The sequence below is a fragment of the Globicephala melas genome, chromosome 1 (genome assembly GCF_963455315.2).
Source record: "Globicephala melas chromosome 1, mGloMel1.2, whole genome shotgun sequence".
In the NCBI taxonomy this organism is placed as follows: Eukaryota; Metazoa; Chordata; class Mammalia; order Artiodactyla; family Delphinidae; genus Globicephala; species Globicephala melas.
Genome location: NC_083314.1, coordinates 148,196,263 through 148,217,461, shown reverse-complemented (window position 1 = coordinate 148,217,461; position 21,199 = coordinate 148,196,263). Strand labels below are relative to the sequence as shown.

The window sequence follows — 21,199 nt, the reverse complement described above, 5'->3', positions numbered from 1 at the left end:
GCAGAGGATAATCACTATAGACATTCCTATTCAACAAAAGAGAATACAAGAGGCAAATAGAAATCACTGGTCCACAGCAATTCTGAAATCAGCCAGGAAAATGTTAGAAGTTTCTCACTTAGAAGTTTAGTCCTATTTCTGCTCAGAAGTAACTATCCATAGTTTTTGGCTCCACTCTCTGGGCTCTTGCTTCCATCCTTTGAATTATCATTCCTTTGCAACAAGAGGTAGACAATGTTTCGAGCTATACAGTGTTCTGAGCCTGGGTCCTGTCAATAGAATTTTGGGGGTCCAAAAGCCTTTTCATTTTGTAAGGTCTCTCTCAATTTCAGACCATGCTGGTGGTGTTTCTACCAATATAATGCTCTTAAAAATGTATTTTGTTCTCATGTGAACATAATTGGAGTTCACTTCCTTAGACAAAAGCCACACCCACCTGTACAGGGCTTCTGCTGGTCTTCAATCATCTTCAAGAACATATGTTTAAGCAGCATTATTTACAACTGCCAAGATTTGGAAGCAACCTAAGGGTCCATCAACAGATGAATGGACAAAAAACATGTGGTATATACATATATATATATACACACACACACACACACACACACAATAGACTACTACTCAGCCATAAAAAAGAACAAAACTTTGCTATTAGCAGCAACATGGATGGACTTGTAGGGCATTATGCTAAGTGAAATAAGTCAGACAGAGAAAGACAAATATTGTATGATATCACTTATATGTGGAATCTAAAAAAATACAACAAATTAGTAAATGTAACAAAAAAAGAAGCAGACTCACAGATACAGAGAATAAACTAGTGGTTACCATGGAAAGGGGGAAGGGCCAATATAGGGGTGGGGAAGTGGGAAGTACAAACTACTAGGTGTAAGATAGGCTCAAGGCTGTATTATACAACATGGGGAATATATCCAATATTTTGTAATAACTGTAAGTGGAAAGTAACCTTTAAAAATGTGATAAAATTCTACATCTTTTTATGATAAAAACTCTGCCAGAAAGTGGGTATAGAGGGAACATACCTCGACATAATAAAGGTCATATATGACAAACCCACAGCTAACATCATCCTCAACAGTGAAAAGGAATGCTGAAAGCATTCCCCCTAAGATCAGGAATAAGACAAGGATGCCCATTCTCATCACTTTTATTCAACAAAGTTTTGGAAGTCCTAGCCACAGCAATCAGAGAAGAAAAACAAATAAAAGAAGAAGAAAAACAAACAAAACAAAAAAAAAAAAGAAAAACAAACAAAAAAAATTAAAAAAAAACAAATAAAATTGGAAGGAAGAAGTAAAACTCTCACTATTTGCAGATAACATGATACTATACATAGAAAATCTTAAAGACACACCAGAAAACTACTAGAGCCCACCAATAAATCTGGTAAAGTTGCAGGATACAAAATTAATATACAAAAATCTGACGCATTTCTATACATGAACAACAAACTATCAGAGAGGGAAATTAAGGAACCAATCCCATTTACCATTGCATCAAAAAGAATAAAACACCTAGGAATAAAACTTACCTAAGGAGGCAAAAGACCTGTACTCTGAAAACTATAAAACACTCTTGAAAGAAATTGAAGACAACACAAACAGATGGAAATATATACCATGTTCTTGGACTGGAAGAATCAATATTGTTAAAATGACCATACTACCAAGGCAATCTACAGATTTGATGCAATCCCTATCAAATTACCATTGGCATTTTTCACAGAACTATATAACAAGTAATTTTAAAATTTGTATGGAAACACAAAAGACCCAGAATAACCAAAACAATTTTGAGAAAGAAGAATGGAGCTGGAGGAATCACACTCTCTGACTTCTGACTATACTACAAAGCTACAGTAATCAGTACAGTATGATACTGGCATAAAAACAGACATAATAGTTCAATGGAACAGGATAGAAAGCCCAGAAATAAACCCATGCACTCAAGGTCAATTAATCTATGACAAAGGAGTCAAAAATATACAATGGAGAAAAGAGTGTCTTCAATAAGTGGTGCTAGGAAAATTGGACAGCTACATGTAAAAGAATGAAATTATAACATTCTCTAACACCATGTACAAAAATAAACTCAAAATGGATTAAAGACCTAAATGTAAGACCAGATACTGTAAAACTCCTATAGGAAAAACATAGGCAGAACACTCTTACATAAATCACAGCAATTATTTTTTTGGATCCATCTCCTAGAGTAATGGAAATAAAGGCAAAAATAAACAAATGGGACCCAATTAAACTTAAAAGCTTTTGTATGGCAAAGGAAACCATAAACAAATGAAAAGACAATGTACAGAATGGGATAAAACATTTGCAAACAATGTGACCAACAAGGGCTCATACAGCTCAATATAGCTCAATATCAAAAAACAAACAACCCCATCAAAAAACTGGCAGAAGACCTAAACAGACTTAAACTGCCATCTGTATGTCATCCAAAGATGACATACAGATGGCCATCAGGCACATGAAAATATGCTCAATATGACTAATTATTAGAGAAATGCAAATCAAAACTACAATGAGGTATCACCTCACACTGGTCAGAACTCCCAAATTAGGAGTTTGGGATTAGCAGATACACACTACTATACATATAATAGATAAACAACAAGGACCTACTGTATATCACACAGAACTATATTCAATATCTTGTAATAACCTATAATGGAAAAGAATCTGAAATAGATATATGTATATATAAATGTAGATATATAACTAAATCACATTGCTGTACACCTGAAACTAACACAATGTTGTAAATCAACTATACTTCAATTATAAAAATTGTATGAAAAATATTTTTAATTAAACAATTTTTAAATGTAAAAAATAAAGTAAAATAAAACCTACGTTTAATTAAATTATTTTCTGAGGCAACATCTTGGATCTTTTGGAGGTTTTAATAAAGGATTTTACAGTCACACCCCCTTGGTTTCACCATCAGACCAACATTTCCTGAACGTACCCTAGAATGATTTTTGCTCATAAGTCATTCCTTAATTTCAACATTATCTGCCATTGGGGAAGGCTGAGAATCCTCAAAAACAGTAAGTTCCAACTCCTTTTTGTGTTATTAACAGGCTTTCCTTTTGCTTCTCTCTCCCCTTATATTTTGCTATAAGCAGCAAAAAGAAACCAGACAGCCCCTCTAATACTGTGTCTGAAAGTCTCCTTACAAAGAGCACCCATTCCATCAGGTATTTTTTTCTATATCCCACATTCCAGCTAAACTTTACACCATTACATAACAAGGGCTCTTTTCTCCCCTAATTTCCAATAAAATTTGCCTCATTTTCTTCTAAACACTCATCTGGCAGTTTCTTCAAGGCTCTTCAAGCTTTCATACACACCCCAGCAAAGCTGTCCCAGCTTCGGCCCTCTCCAGAGGCTTGAGTGTCCTCAAATATGGCAGTTGGCTTCCCCAGGAGTGAGTGATATAAGAGTGAGAGCAAGGAGGAAGCCACAGTGCATTTAATGACCTGGTCTCAAAAGTCTAAAACTATCACTTCACCACAGTGTATCTGTTAGAGTCACTAAGTAGAGTCCATACTTAAGAAACTCTGCCTTTGGAAGAGAGGAGTGTCAAATCATTTGTGGACATATTTTGTAAGTACCACAGCCTGGACTGCAACTTATCACTTTACCCCTCCCAATATATTGCTGGTCATATAGTAAATACTCAGTGTTTTAGCCATTATTTTTAGATCTTTCAAAACCCATGTGTATCAATTGGGGTTTCAGGGAAACAGAACTAACAGAATATATACACAGAGAGATATTTATTTTAAGGAGTTGGTACATGCAATTGTGAGAGTGACAAGTCCAAAACCCACAGGGAAAGCTGGCAGGCTGGAAACTCAGGCAAAGTTGATACTGTAGTCTTGAGTGTGAAATATGTAAGCAAGCCAGCAGGCTGGAAACTCAGGATTTCTATCTTATGGTCTTGAGGCAGAATTCCATATTCTTTTGGAAACTTCAGTTTTTGCTCTTCAGGTCTTCAATTAATTGGATGAGGTCTTACCTACATTATCGAGGGTAATCTCCTACACTTAAAGTCAAGTGATTGTAAATAGTAGTCAAATCTACACAATACCTTCAGAGTAACATCCAGCCACAACCTAACCAAAATAAATTTAATCATCACACATCGGAAATGTCAGTTTCCTCTATGAAGTCTACAATAAAATGTAATTTATTCAATTCAACCAAGTCATTTAAGTACATACAAAGATCTGTGCTAAGAGGTAAGATCAAAGATGAGAAAGTCACAGATTCTGATTAATATCACTGCCACCAACAACAGCACCTTGTCATGATCTCCATGGCCACCATTGTATCACTAACATTTACTGATCATTCTCTATGTACCAGGTACTAAAATAACCATTTACAAGTTTTTATTAATCCACCAAACAACGTTATCTCCATGGTATAGTGATAGTAGTAGCCTGTGATAGTGCCAGGATTTAACCCCAGATGTGACTTGAATCCTTGCCACAGTGATGGGTTCAGGAAGTCAGCCTAAGACTCAGATGTCTATGCAGAATCATCAGAATTCTGAGGAAGGGTGCACTGTTGCCTGCCAGGACAGCAAACTACTGATTGGAGTGTGTTCTCCACTCACATCTAAATACAATAACTGATATGATTGAATTTACAACTGCTATTTTGTTGTTCAATTTATATATATGCCATGTCTTTTTATTCTTGTATTCGTTCTAGTGGTCTCATCTGAGTATGCATAGCTTAGTGGTCATCCAATGAACCTGTAAGGGTTCCACTCTTTGTTGATTATCTGTGTGTGGGTTGGGGAATGCACTCAAAGGAACAGCAGGTCTCTAGTCTCCCTTGGCTTTCACTTTTTGCTGGACTCCCACTGTCTCCCCTGAACGTGCATAGTTTCAGTCAGCCAGGAATGAGTGGAAAGCTCATCTCAGCCCTTTTATTGCTCCCTTACTTCCAGGGCCTCCTGTCAACTTTCTGGCAGGTGTGCTGCTCACTCTGATTGGAACTGCAATCGGCCTAGCAAAGCTGTGGGTTTTTCTCATGTGCTTCTAACTGAACCCACCACATTTAGCTGGCAAAGACACAATATTTGCCCCTATGGTTGTGACACCAATTCCAATGTGTGGGTTTTCCAACACCACCAAGAAAAGTCTCTGCGACACCATTTGGGTGTCCTGAAATTTAACTCAGCTCTGACACTACCTGGAGATAGTGTCAGATCCCACAGGTCAAGGGCTCAGTTCCACAAGACTGCTCCTATCTGACTTCAGATGCTCATCACAAGTCCAGGTTGTCACCCACAGGCTACAAATAAGAGGTTCCCACGACCCCTTCCTCAGGTTCGATCAATTTGCCACAGCTGCTCAAAGAACTCAGGAGACAGTTTACTTAGTTTACCAGTTTATATAAAAGGATATGATGACATCCAGCTGGAAGAGACGTCTAGGGTGAGATATGTGGGAAGCGGGGAGAAGTTTCTGTGCCCTCACCAGGTGAGCCACTCTCCCAGTACCTCCACGTGTTCACCAACATGGAAGCTCTCCAAACCCCATCCTTTGGGTTTTATACCCGCTTCATTACACAGGCGTGACATTAAATCACTGGCCATTGGTGACTGAACTCAATCTCCAGCCCCTCTATTTCTCAGGGGTGGGGCTGAAAGTTCCAACCCTCTAATCACCTGGTTGGTTCCCCTGGCATCAAGCCCCCATCCTTAGGTTCCCAAGGAGCTTTCCAAAAGTCTCCTCATTAACATAAGACAAGACACCTTTATAGCTCTTAAACCCAGGAAATTCCAAAGGTTTTATGAGCTCTGTGCCAAGAATGGGGCAAGAAGACCAAATGTATGTTTCTTATTACAAATCACAGTATCACTGCCCAAAATTGATTCTGACCTCTCTGGTAGCAAAGCTACTAATTTTTGCAACTTGCCCCAGGCTTAGTGAAGCTACAATTCTCACTGGCTATGCAGGGTATGAGAGCTGTCCTAGGCAAGATGACCACATACTTCTGCCATTTTTACCCAAAGTTTTAGCAGCTATTCAAGCACGGATACTTCTTAATTTGTCTTAATTGTCTTAACTGCCGATCAGTTTCCAGTGCCCTAAAACTGCGGCTTGTGACAATTTTGTCCAGTTTTATACTTGTGTGGAGAGAGTAATTGACAGACCCTTCACACCATCATCACCAGAAGTCTCACTTTTTATATTGTTAAAAACAACAGGCCCCAAATTGAGTTGCTTACGCTAAGCCCCGTGTCACCAAACAGATTTAAATTAATTACGGTTTCGGCTCTCCCAGAAATGGAATTTTAAACCAGTCAATCAGGAATCGCCTGATTAGCACTCACTAGGTAATCCATCTGATTAGACCCTCTGCCATCCCCTAAATGAAAGGAACCTTGCAATAATCAACACACTTTTTGGCCTAGTATAATGTCCTTGTTCCTGCTCCCTTCTGGATATAAAAATCTTTCATTTTGCACAGCTCTTTGGAGCTTCTTTCTATCTGCTAGATTGGATGCTGCTTGAATCAAATCAATTTTTGCTCAAATAAACTCAAAATTTTTAATATGCCCCAATTTATCTTTTAAGAACATATATAGACTTTTTGCCTTAGTAATCCAAACTTTTTGATATATGTGAAAGTAACTCAAATTCAATAAGGAAAACTACCTGTTAATGGTCCATATTCTTATGTTTATATTGCCAATTTGGTATAATACAGCATTTTAAATTACTTTTAAAAAACCTTTAATTTTAAAATCAGAATTTTTTTCATTGCAGGCTTCTAGAAAGTCCCTGAAACATTCTTGGAAGACTTTTTGGGCTAATGGACACTGAAAATATCCCAAAGGAGGTATATTTTAATAGATTTGCTAGTCAACTTTTATACTTTCAGCAAGCTGAAATTTGCTATTTCCTACAGGAAATACAGGAGAAGTTACTTAATTCACCATATTGGCTCATGTAGCACTCCAATTTCCTTACTGCTCTAATATCTCCTAAAGTTAGTGAAAAATATTTGTCCAAATAATTTCAACCTAGACAACTTTTACTTTTTTCTTCTTTGAAACAGCAGGGGCTTCACTCAGTCTCTCTAGGCAGAAGGCATTTGCAGGAATAAAAATATTATTAATTATCCAATAAAATTGAAGAAATTGCAGGAAAAGATGAGAGTTGGCTATCACTTAATGCCGCTTTCACTTTTAGGGGTATGAATACGTATTTCCATTACATAAACATGTAATAATTATTCTATCCAAACTCCTACTAATGGACATTTCAATTATTTCCATTTTTCATTATTATGAACAATGCTACAAACGAACATTCCTAAGAAGGCTCTTAGTATGCCAGACAGAATACATCTTAAAGCTATATACCTAGAAGGTCACAGGCTATGAGAATCTTGGCCTTCACTAGATAATCCTGAATTGTGGTTGTTCCGATTTACATGACGTAGCAACATATACAAGCTTCCATTTTTCCATGCTTTTGACATTTGTCAGATTTATTAAATTTTACCACTCTTATGGCTATAAAAATGAAATCATATGATTGTTTTAATTTGAATTTTCCTAAATGCTAATGGGATTGTGCACGTTTTCAAATATTTATTGGCCATTCTTTTGGGAGAAAAATAAAGAGAAGAGAGAGAAAGACATAGGGACAGTGGGGAGGGGAGGAAAGGGGGAGAAGAAGAGGAGAGAAATCTGAAGAATATAAGGCAAAATAATGCTTGTTAATTTTGGAAGGTAGATGCGTGCATTTTGGTAAAGTATTTTCATTTAGATTTCAGTATGTTTAAAATAACATCATAATTTCATAAAGCAATTATGTTTTAAAATAAATTAAACTTTGAATTAGGTCTTCACATTTCAGATATTGAGGGCTATGTGTTGGTTTTTGACAATGATCCTGCATCACGATTTGATTCAGAAAATAGTAAGCACTTACGTGAAGGCCAGAAATCTTCCTCATGGTAGCCTGGCGGTTTGAGTCATGGTGTCCAGAAATCTGATTTGGACCCGGGAACATGAAATCTCGTGTATTCTCATCATATGTAGACAGTGTTTCACCCACTACAAGAAAGATATCCTATGATTCAAATTATAACAAAATATGCTATTTAGAAACAATATCATCAAGTACGAATATATAATGCCTGATGCCTTAATGAAATACTTGCTTCAAGGTCATGGACTTAATTTTTTTCTATGAAAGGAAAATTAAAATAAAGTTATGTTAGGGCTTCCCTGGTGGCGCAGTGGTTGAGAGTCCGCCTGCCGATGCAGGGGACGCGGGTTTGTGCCCCGGTCTGGGAAGATCCCACATGCCGCGGAGCGGCTGGGCCCGTGAGCCATGGCCGCTGGGCCTGAGCGTCCAGAGCCTGTGCTCCGCAACGGGAGAGGCCACAGCAGTGAGAGGCCCGCGTACCACCAAAAAAAAAATTAAAAAAAAAAAATAAAGTTATGTTAAACGAATTAACACATTTCCTTATTCAGAAATGTCATACATACTACTAATTCTCCCTCCCCCTTTTGTAGAAAGGGGATGTTCATGTAAACTTTTTAAGTACATATGAGTTCCTAGAAAAGAAAATCCTTTTAAACATATCAAACTGACATAACATTTATACATATAAAACTTAATTACCATCCCCAGAATTTTTTTTTTCTATCTTCCATTCTTTTCTACCTGCCATTATGAGATATTAGGTTACATGTTGAAAAACATATAGGCATTTTATAGAATTTGTGGTTACCTGGATTAGGTATATATGTGATATTCAAAAAGTTTAGACTACTAGCTTTCAATAAAATATAGTTCTCTATTTCTCACATAAAATAAGGATTTAAGATAGAGTCTTCTATAATCATAGAAATCAATAATAAAAATAAAACTATCCTTCAGGTTTTAACTCTACCTACTGCAGGGATCTGTGCTGTTTATTAAGCAGGTACAGTTTTAATTCCCCTATATTCCCAATAACACTCAATACACAAAAACAAAGATAATGAACTACTTTAACAGCAAAAGCATATTGGTTTAGAAAAATCACAAAAACTTAAAGAAGTTAATTTTTATGAATGTCACAAAATATGCTAGGATCATATCGGGTTATTTCCCACTTTAAATTATGACTATTCAATTTTAGAACAATGTGTTCAAATATAATTTATGTCAATCTTTCTGTATATATTATTTTGGCCTACAGACATTTTACACATAGTAGACCAATGCTAGAGACTCAGCATTGCTCTTACTTCGGGAAGAAGGGGAAAAGATGAGATTTTTTAAAAAGCATTTCATTGAAATGAGTTCACATGTCAATTACCTTATCAAAACACAATACAGTACCTGGCGGAACTAGCTGAATCAACTCAAACAATGCTGTATCATCTGAAAGTTTAAAGAAAAATTTCCTTAAATAAACAAATTTATAATAAACAATAACTAATTGCTTTACCACAGAAGTACCTAAAAGCCAAAGTAATTGCTCAGTAGACTACATATACGCTTATATCTCAGTATATACTGTGTATATTTTCTGGTTGCTATGCATCTTGTGGATTTATTAATCTCTGGTAGAAATTAATCTTTCTAGGTTTTTTTCTGATTTTTTTAAGACTTTATTTTTTTAGAGCAGTTTTATTTACGTTGACAACAAAATTGAGAGAGAGGTACGGAGATTTCCCCTATACACCCTGCCCCCCAAAACATGAATAGCCTCCCCACTATCAACATCATTCACAGGAATGGTACATTTTTTACCAAGGATGAACTTACACTGACACATCGTAATCACCCAAAGTCCACAGTTTACCTTAGGGTTCACTCTTGGTGATGTACATTCTGTGGGTTTAGACGAATGTATAATGACATTATCCATCTTTATAATATCATACAAAGTATTTTCACTGCCCTGCTCCTCTGTTCTCTGGTTATTTATCTCTCTCCTCCCCACAACCCACCCTCCGCCCACCACAATCACTGTCTTTTTATTGTCTCCAGAGTTTTGCCTTCTCCAGAATGTCATATACTTGAAATCATACAGTATATATAGCCTTTTCAGATTGGCTTCTTTCACTCAGTAATATGCATTTAAGGTTCCTCCATGTGTTTTTATGGCTTGATAGCTCATTTCTTTTAGGTGCTGAATAATATTCCATTGTCTGGTTATTCCACAGTTTATTTATCCATTTACCTACTGAAAGACATTGGTTGCTTCCAAGTTTTGGCAATTATGAACAGAGCTGCTATAAACATCCACGTGCAGGTTTTTGTGTAGACATAAATTTTCAACTCTTTGCATAAATACCAAAGAGCAGTATTGCTGGATCATATGGAAAGAGTATGTTCAGTTTTGGAAGAAACCGCCAAACTGCCTTCCAAGGCGGCTGTGCCATTTCGCATTCCTGCCAGCAATAAGTGAGAGTTCCTGTTGCTCTGCATCCTCACCAGCATTTGATTCTGTCACTGCTCCAGACTGTGGCAATTCTAGGAATGTACAGGTATCTCGTTTTAATTTGCGTTTCCCTAGAGACACATGATGTGAAGTATCTTTTCGTGTGCTTATTTGCCATCTGTATATCTTCTTTGGTGAGGTGTCTGTTAAGGTCTTTAGCCCGTTTTTTAAAAGGGCTGTTTGTTTTCTTATGGTTGAATTTTAAGAGTTCTTTTCATATTTTAGATAATAGTCCTTTATCAGATGTGATTTTGCAAATACTTTTTTTCCAACCTGTGGCTGGTCTTCTAATTCTCTTGATTTTGTCTTTCACAGAACAAAAGTTTTTAACTTAACTGCAATCCAGCTTATCAATTATTTTTTTCACAGTTTCTTTCAAAGACGACACTATGGTGTCTTTGGTGTTGTATCGAAAAAGGCATCACCATACCCAAGATCATCTAGGTTTTCTCCTATGCTATCTTCTAGGAGTTTTACAGTTTTGCATTTTCCAGTTAGGTCTATGATCCATTTAGAGTTAATTTTTGTGAAGGGTGTATGGTCTGTATCTGGATTCACTTTTTTTTTGTTTTTTGCATGTGGATGTCTAATTGTTCTAGCACCATTTACTGAAGAAACTATCTTTGTTCTATTGTATTGCCTTTGCTCCTTTGTCAAAGATCAGTTGACTATATTTATAGAGATATATTTCTGGGCTCTCTGTATATTTTTATAAAAATAAATTATGTCTATTTCTTAAGCAGAGTGGTGAGTACAGCTAGGTATATTACAAAACTCACACTTTTAATATGTCTGAAGTACTTTATGATAAAATTTTTAAATAAAAATAAAATATAAATTATGCCCTTTCTACCTTCTAAGAACCCATGAATATAATCTTTCTCTTTCTTTAAATTCTGCTATTTTCATCCAAGGGAAATCTCAGTCATTTAACCGAATACTTATACGTCCAGTTTTTGAGGAAATATTAAATATTCCTTGTAGCTTATCATTCGGGTCTGTAATAAGAAAAAAAACTGATAACAGTCCTATTCCTCAAGCACCTGACATTGTGTTGAAAAGGCAAATATTAAATGAAATAAAGACACAAATAAATATATAATTATAAACTACAAGTACAATAAAGGCATTCAGGTAGTGCTATAAGAAAGTATAACAAGATAATCTTGTCAGGGAGTCAGTGAAGGCTGAGGAGGAGCTCTTCAGGACTTGACCCATAGCATGAATAGGTGTAAACTAGGAGTTAGTGGGGTGGGAAACTAGAGGTTTTCAAGCAGGAGGAACAGGATGTATGAAGGCTGTAAATGGAACATAGCAGGGTAATCTGAGAGATTAGAAGGTTCAAAAACAAACCTCCTGCTAAAATCGACTTGAAAAGGTAGATAACTAAAAAATCTGCTTGAAGGCAGGAGAAACCTAACAAGGTAGTAAAAAAATTACAAGTCTGAAACTCAGTATATGAAGTAAACACAGGACTTCCCTGGTGACTCAGTGGTTAAGAATCTGCCTGCCAATGCAGGGGACAAGGGTTCGATCCCTGGTCTGGGAAGATCCCACATGCCACGGGGCAACTAAGCCCATGAGCCACAACTACTGAGTCCACGTACTGCAACTACTGAAGCCCACGCACTGTAGGGCCCACATGCCACAACTACTGAGCATGTGTGCTGCAACTACTGAAGCCCGTGTGCCCAGAGCCCATGCTCCGCAACAAGAGAAGCCACTGCAATAAGAAGCCCGTGCACCGCAATGAAGAGCAGCCCCCGCTCGCCACAACTAGAGAAAGCCCACACGCAGCAACGAAGATCAAACCCAGCCAAAAATATATACATAAAATTTTTAAAAAATTATCTGTATTATTTTAAAAAACAGAAGTAAACACAGAGAGATAAGCCTGGTATTTGAGGTTACTTTTCCTTTTGGGTATCTGACAGTTCTGACAGAGGTAGCTAAGAGGCTAAGAAGCTGAGTACAGCTTTTGATAAGCTCATACAAAAACTGGAGTATCATGACCTTGGGAAGAGATGAGAAGGGAGGTCTGCAGGTAAGAGAAAATGGCCTGATAAAATGGCTAGGCTATAGGACTGAATCTTGAAAAGGTAAACCAATTCAAAAAGACACATGCACCCCAATGTTCATTACAGCACTATTTACAATAGCCAGGACATGGAAGCAACCTAAATATCCAGTGACAGAGGAATGGATAAAGAAGATGTGGTACATATATACAATGGAATATTAGCCATAAAAAGGAATGAAATTGGGTCATTTGTAGAGACATGGATGGACCTAGAGACTGTCATACAGAGTGAAGTAAGTCAGAAAGAGAAAAACAAATATCATATATTAATGCATATATGTGGAATCTGAAAAAATTGGTATAGACAACCTTATTTACAAAGCAGAAATAGAGACACAGACGTAGAGAACAAACATATGGATACCAAGGGAGAAAGGGGGATGTGGGATGAATTGGGAGATTGGGATTGACATATATACACTATTGACACTATGTATAAAATAGATAACTAATATGAACCTACTGTATCGCACAGGGAACTCTACTCAGTGCTCTGTGGTGACCTAAATGAAAAGGAAATCCAAAAGAGAGGGGAAATATGTGTACATATAGCTGATCCACTTTGCTGTATAGTATAAACTAACACAATATTGTAAAGCAACTATACTCTAATTTAAAAAAAGTTTAAAAAAGAGAGTAAACTAAAAATAGATAACCAATGCTATATACTGAATATCTGTATCCCCTCAAAATTCATATGTTGAAATCATAACCCCCAATGTGATATTCAGAGTTAGGGCTTTTCGGCGGTTATTAGGGCAAAGCCTTCATTGAAGAGATTAGTGCCCATTAGTGCCACTGGTGCCCAAAAGACCCCAGATAACTTCCTTGCCCTTTCTGCCACGTGAGAACACAGAGAGACAATGGCATTCTATGAACAGAAAGGGGACCCTCACCAGACACCGCATCTGCTGGCTCCTTGATCTGGGATTTCCCAGCCTTCAGAAGTATGAGAAATAAACTTCTATTATTATAAGCCACCCAGTCTATGGTATTTTGTTATACCAGCCCAAATGGACTAAGACAGCAAACTAAGAACTTAGGCTTAAATCTGAATCATCCCAAATCCTGTCTAAATTAAGTTGATCCAGAATTGCTAGTGCCCACTAGAAACAATCATAAATCTTGTCTGAAGGAAAATATTTTCATCTAAGGTTTCAAATTATTTCTAAAATTCTTACATACAAAATCTGACATTTAATGAAAATCGACCAGGTATATAGGAAAAAAAGACCATTGGGATCAAAACACAAGAGAAACACAGGAAATAAAAACAGATCAACAGGGCTTCCCTGGTGGCGCAGTGGTTGCGAGTCCGCCTGCCGATGCAGGGGACACAGGTTCGTGCCCCAGTCCGGGAAGATCCTACATGCCACGGAGCGGCTGGGCCCGTGAGCCATGGGCGCTGAGCCTGCGCATCCGGAGCCTGTGCTCCGTAATGGGAGAGGCCACAACAGTGAGAGGCCCGCGTATCGCCAAAACAGAAACAAAAACAAAGAAAAACAGATCAACAAGAGATCCAGAAAAATTAGTTATCAGACTGCAACTTAAAATATGCTTAATATGCTCAAGAAAATAAAATATAAGATTGAGAATGTCAGCAGAGAACTAGAAACTGTTACAAAGAACCAAGTGGAAATTTTTCAGCTAAAAAATAACCAAAAATTAACCACAACGAACGGATTTACCAGCAGATTACAAATGACCCAAGAGAGAATTATGGAATTGGAAGACAAAAATAAATATCTTGAGAGCGGCACAGAAAGCCCAAAGGTTGGAGTAACAAAAAAAAAGGAAAAAAAAAAGGATAGAGTAAGAGGATCTAACAATGTGCAACTGGTTTTGTAAAAAGAGAGAAGAGAAAAGGGCAAAAGAAATATTTGAAAAGTTAGTATCTCAGAGTTTATCTGAAGAAAGATACCAAGATACAAACACTAAGCAGAACAAATTTTTAAAACACACACACACACAGAGTTGGGCACATCAAAGTAAAACTACAGGAAAACAAAGACGTAAGAGAATATGTTAAAAGAAGCCAGCAGGGCTTCCCTGGTGGCGCAGTGGTTGAGAGTCCGCCTGCCGATGCAGGGGATGTGGGTTCGTGCCCCAGTCCGGGAAGATCCCACATGCCGCAGAGCAGCTAGGCCCATGAGCCATGGCCGCTGAGCCTGCGCGTCCGGAGCCTGTGCTCCGCAACGGGAGAGGCCACAACAATGAGAGGCCCGCATAACGCATAAAAAAAAAAAAAAGCCAGCAGAAAATGACAAAATACCTTCAAAGAAGTAACAATAAAATTAACAGATGATTTCTCAACAGAAACTAAGGGAGTAAAAAGACAATGGAATAGTATTTTCTAAGGGCTGGAAGACAGTCATACCAATATTCAGCAAAAATATACTTCAAAAAAAGTAAAGACATTTTCAGATAAATAAAAATCAAGATATCTATTATCAAAAGACTATAAGAAAGGAATTATGAAAGGACATTCTTCAGAAAGACACAATAAACTGAGAAGCTCAAAAAGTGAAAGGAAATAAAGAGCAACCAAAAAGGTAAAATACAGTTGTAAAGTGAAATGAATGATGCCTATACAATAATAGCAATAATATTCTGTGTAGTCTCATTGTACACTAAGTTAAAATGCATAACAAAAAATAACATATAATCTAGAAGTTAAGTAGTTGTAGGTTCTTCATTGTCCTAGAAGAGGTTAAAATAAAAATATGTACACAACTCTGAAAACTCAAGCATGCATGCTGTAATCTCTATACTAACCACGAAAAAAACAAAATAGTTAAAGAACATGTACCCTCAAGCTAATAAAAGTGTAGAAATTAAAAAGCAAAAAATAGTTAATTCAAAGAAAAGTAGAGGACTTCCCTGGTGGTCTAGTGGCTAAGACTCCATGCTCGGGTTCTTTCCCTAGTCAGGGAACTAAATCCCACATGCTGCAACTAAGAGTTTGCATGCCACAACTGAAGATCCCACAGGCTGCAACTAAGGCTCACGAGTGCCACAACTAAGACCTGGCGCAGCCAAATAAATAAATATTTTTTAAAAACTATTAAAAAAAAGAAAAGTAGAAAAAGAAAAGCACTAATATTCAACAATCCACTTGTTGAATACTTCACAAGTATTAACACTTTCTGACTTACTTCACTCTGTATGACAGACTCTAGGTCTATCCACCTCATTACAAATAGCTCAATTTCGTCTCTTTTTATGGCTGAGTAATATTCCATTGTATATATGTGCCACATCTTCTTTATCCATTCATCCGATGATGGACACTTAGGTTGTTTCCATCTCTGGGCTACTGTAAATAGAGCTGCAATGAACATTTTGGTACATGACTCTTTTTGAATTATGGTTTTCTCAGGGTATATGCCCAGTAGTGGGATTGCTGGGTCATATGGTAGTTCTATTTGTAGCTTTTTAAGGAACCTCCATACTGTTCTCCACAGTGGCTGTATCAATTTACATTCCCACCAACAGTGTAAGAGGGTTCCCTTTTCTCCACACCCTCTCCAGCATTTATTGTTTGTAGATTTTTTGATGATGGCCATTCTGACTGGTGTGAGATGATATCTCATTGTAGTTTTGATTTGCATTTCTCTAATGATTAGTGATGTTGAGCATTCTTTCATGTGTTTGTTGGCACTCTGTATATCTTCTTTGGAGAAATGTCTATTTAGGTCTTCTGCCCATTTTTGGATTGGGTTGTTTGTTTTTTTGTTATTAAGCTGCATGAGCTGCTTATAAATTTTGGAGATTAATCCTTTGTCAGTTGCTTCATTTGCAAATATTTTCTCCCATTCTGAGGGTTGTCTTTTGGTCTTCTTTATGGTTTCCTTTGCTGCGCAAAAGCTTTTAAGTTTCATTAGGTCCCATTGGTTTACTTTTGTTTTTATTTCCATTTCTCTAGGAGGTGGGTCAAAAAGGACCTTGCTGTGATTTTATCAGGAGTGTAGGTTTGTGTATTCACCACCACAGCCAGGATACAGAATAGCTCCACCACCACATGATCTCTTATGTTGCGCTTTTGCAACCACATCCACCTCCCTCCCCAACCCATCCCTAATCCCTGATAACCACTAATCCCTATAATTATATCATGCATTTTTAGAAATACTCTAAATGGTCCAATTAAAAGATAGATTAGATTAGAACAAAACAAAACAAAAAATTCTCTCCAAGTACCACTCATAAGATACATGCAAAATGTTAAGAATACAGAAAAACAGAAAACAAAAATATAGACAAATATATAACATGTGACAACTAAAAGAAAGCTGCTTTGGCTATACTATAAAAGATAAAGTCATCATTAAAGCAAAAGCATCAAAATAATAAAAGGTTCAATTCACCAGGTGATAAATGCCTGGCAAGACTGGTCAAGAGAAAAGACACAAATTACTAATATCAGGAATGAAAAGAAAGACATAGAGATATTTTAAAATCCTAAGGCATTACGAATAATTTCATGCTACAAATGTATTGAATGTGTCTTATCTGAATCACTGTCAAACAAAATATGATTAAACAATTATAGAACAATTGGGGAAATGTGAACTGAGTGGATATTTGATGATAGTAAGAAACTGTTAATTTTTAGGTGTTCCTTTATTTTAGATATCCATATCTATAAATGAAAGGATATATGATATCTGAGATTTACTTCAAAATAATCTGATATATTAAAAAAATCAAGTTCCTACAAAAAGGAAACTTAAAACTTATTCAGGTATAGAAAAAACTGAATAGCTGTGTACATATGTGTGTATATACAGATATATGTGTAGATGCACACACACATACACAATCCATTATTTAAAACCTTACAACAAAGGAAACACTAAGATGACTTCATTGGTGAATTTTCAAACTTTTAAGGAAGAAAATAATGCTGATTACATGCATACTCTTTTGCAGACCAGTAAAAGAAGGAACACTTCTCAACTTTATAAATCCAGCAAAACCTTGATACTAAAACCTGACAAGAACCTTACAAGAAAGGAAAATGACAGGCAATCTATTTCATAAACAGAAATGTAAAAATCCTATATAAAACATTATCTAATCAAATCCATCAATATATTAATATGGTTTAATATTCAAAACTAAAGCAACATAATTCACCACCTGAACAGAATAAAGAAGTATTTCATAAAAGTTAATAATCATTCATTTTCAAATAAAAATCTTAGCAAACTAGAAATAGAAAAGAAGTTTTATAATCTAATAAAGGCTATCTACCAAAAACCTAAAACAAACATCATACCAAGTGATGAAATGTTGAAGCTGTCTCTCTGAGATCAGAAATGAGACATTCACTTCATTCACTGCTATCACTACTATCATTCACTTCAACATTTTATTGGAGTTCTAAACCACTGAAAGCATAACAGAGCAATAAAAAGAAATAAAAGATATAACTATAACAAAAGAGAAACTATAATTCTATCATTTACAATGTGATTGTGTACATAAAAAGTCCAAAGGAATCTAAAGACATTTTTTAAATCAATACATATAGTGAGGTTGCTGGAAACAAGGTAAATATGTCAAATAATATATTTTTTTATATATCAGCAACAGTTAGAAATGACATTATAATCTTGTTTAAAAGTGTGAAATACCTAGAAAAATAATGAATTAAAGATATTAAAAACTGCTACACAAAAGAAAAAAATTAACAGAGGAATATACATGCTTGAGAGACATCAACCAATCATAATGTATGGACCTTACCTTTATCCCAATTCAAACAAAAGACTTATTTTTTAAGTTATAAGATAGTTGAGGAAATGTGAACTGAATTGATATTTAATATTAAAAAATTGTTCATTTTTAGGTATGGTATGGTACTGTTTCTATATTTTAGATATTGATATCTAATAGATAAAAGCATATTATGTCTGAGAGTTCTTCAAAATAATCTGGAAAAGGGTGATGAAGTAGAGAGATACAGTTAAAACATTAGCCATGAGTTGATAATTATTGAGCTGAGTGATGAGTACGAGGGGGTTCATTATTCTCTTTTAGTGTCCACTTTTGTATATTTATAAAATTTTCTCTAAAAATGTTTTTGATTAGAGAAAGTTGTGTGCGTGTGCTCTAATAGCATCACCGTGAGAGCTCCCATTATGCTGTTTTTTGTTAAAGTTCTCTTCTGCCTTTTCCATCAGAAATTCTAAACTAAGAGACACACATTCTACATGTTCAACTTCACATTCCTCCTTCAAATGGTATCTAGTTATCTAAATAAAATCAGTTTAAAATTGTCAGAATTCCTCCATATTTCCTATAATTTGTAAACTGAACATATATTAATTTTTCTTTAAAAAACAACAATGAAAGTTTTAAAAAGAGGATAGTAGAAGCACTAGGCTCTTAACAAGAAGTTAATCCTCTCCTTTTAGTCTCATGGCATTTGATGTTGTCAACTGCTCATCCTCCTTCTCACTACAATCTCTTAACTTCAAGGTCCCTACCACTTTTTCACCGAAGATAAAACAGGCTTATCTTCCTCTCAAACCTAAGACTTGCCATAATTTTGAACAACATCCACCCATGTGAATGTTGTATCCAACAGTTCTCTGACCTCCTCAAATCCAGTGCACATATACAAGGATTCTGATTATTTATTTACATGTCTGATCCTTATTTTATTAAGATGGATACTCATTTGAACAAACGGCCTATATTTTATTCACTTCTGAATCCCCTATATTCTCTCACAGTGACTGAATCTGCGCAGGCAATCAAAAAGTTTAAAAAAACAAATTTTATCATAAGCCAGTGGATAAGCAACTTTTGTTTTGGAAGACTTTTCTATCACCCCTTGAATCACACATTATATTCCATGAATACACCATGCTGTTTCTCATCCTATTATCAATAAATGGAAGAACAGAAAAGAACTAATGCTAAAGATGATACTGAAATAAGAGACTGGCATTTAAGAAACCTGGTCTATTGCACTTACAATAATTATAATATCTGACCACAAAGTAAAACCCTATCCTTTAGAAAATATCTAAACATAAAATTTTATTAGAAATCAAACAAATTAAACAAACAGGATAAACATACTAACACTATATTTTTTCTGATGTCACTTATTCTGTAATCTCAACTATTTGAAAAACATTATTACAAAGTAGAAAACTACATTTTTTAAAAAAGGATATGGGTAGTCAAAATAATAGTATTTACTACCATTTAGAGAACATCTTCTGTGTGTCAGAAGATGTTCTCTAAATGGTATTCCTATGAGCTTCAAACAAATCCCTAAAACAACCCTAACAAGCAAGCCATTATTTCCATTTTACAGATAAGAAATAGAGACTAACGGTTAAGGTTACCAAACATAAATTCCTGAACTGAGATCTGAGCTCAGCCTGCACTGTTTTCATTAACAATTCTACTAGAACTAGAAAGCAGTAATTTACAAAATATACAGTGAGGTAAGGAAGTTATATTTTGAATGAGGAGTAGAATAAAGATATAGGATAGTAGCTAAATGAGGGTAAGGATGAAGACAGGAAATATCTTTTAAAGATGTAAACATACAACATATTTATACAGTGTGAGGGTCAGCAAGAGAGACATTGCAAACACAGAGGGAAAAAAAATCTAATGATCAAGATACTAGAGATGGCACGAGGAGATGAATAAGACGGACAAGTAGAATAATCTTGAGCAGAAGGCAGAAACCTCATCCTCCAGGACCAGGAGAAAGGGGATAAGAATGAGAAACAATGTAGATGACTTTTAGGACAAGGGAGGAATAAACTGAAGTGATTCACTAACATGGCCTCAGTTTTAGTCAGTGAAGTAGGAAGCAGTCATCTGTTCATCTTAAGAAGGCTGGAGTTTAAACAGAGACATCTAATGAGAGAAATGAATATGTTTAAAATATCTACAAGATAAATTAAAAAGGAAGTTCTCCAAGAAGTAAAGGACTGAAAGGTAGCACTGAGAAATAACTTGTGTTAGCATCAATCTGAAGGTTATGAAAGCCCATCAGCAATACCAAATTAACCTAGTATAAAAAGCCAGGAAGGCAAGTTGTAGCACTGACCCGGGAATGGACATTTATTAAGAATCTCCGGTATGTCAGCTTTGATGTAATATCTGACATAATGAAATAAATAAGTTAAAGTAAGATATAGAAAGTTTCAAATGTTTTTACCAACACAAAAAGGATATACCTTTCTAAGCAACCATGTCATGATTATATTTGATTCCTATCCCAGATGCTCAGGGAAAACGTCAATAAATTCCAAGAAGCAGTAATATTATAGGCTACATGCTCTGACTGAAAGACAAATTAACAATATTTTTTAATATTTAAACTAATCATGGATAAATATTTGAAATACACTGAAAAGACATTAGCAGTCTTCAATATGAAGGTTCAGCAAAATGACTGGATACACAATAAATATTTTTATCACTTTCTTGTGTATCAACCATAAACAAAGGGAAAAAAGGAAAATTAGGTGAAGAACCTTATTCTCTAAAGCCACAAAATATATAACAGCTAGAAATAAACATAATAAGAACTGTATGGCAAGTATACGTATACACAGACACA

The 21,199-nt window shown here is 35.8% G+C and overlaps 1 protein-coding gene across 2 annotated transcripts in view; it reads right to left on the bottom strand.

The window, feature by feature from the left end:
• Positions 1-21,199, bottom strand: part of SPATA6 (spermatogenesis associated 6) — a 163,263-nt gene that overhangs the window by 103,442 nt on the left and 38,622 nt on the right. For both annotated transcript variants that reach the window (XM_030870076.2, XM_030870077.2), the window contains exons 4-5: positions 9,410-9,451; positions 8,006-8,130 (exon numbers count right to left, since the gene is read on the bottom strand). In XM_030870076.2, coding sequence (XP_030725936.1) covers positions 8,006-8,130; positions 9,410-9,451 — 167 coding nt within the window. The remainder of the gene's footprint in view (positions 1-8,005; positions 8,131-9,409; positions 9,452-21,199) is intronic.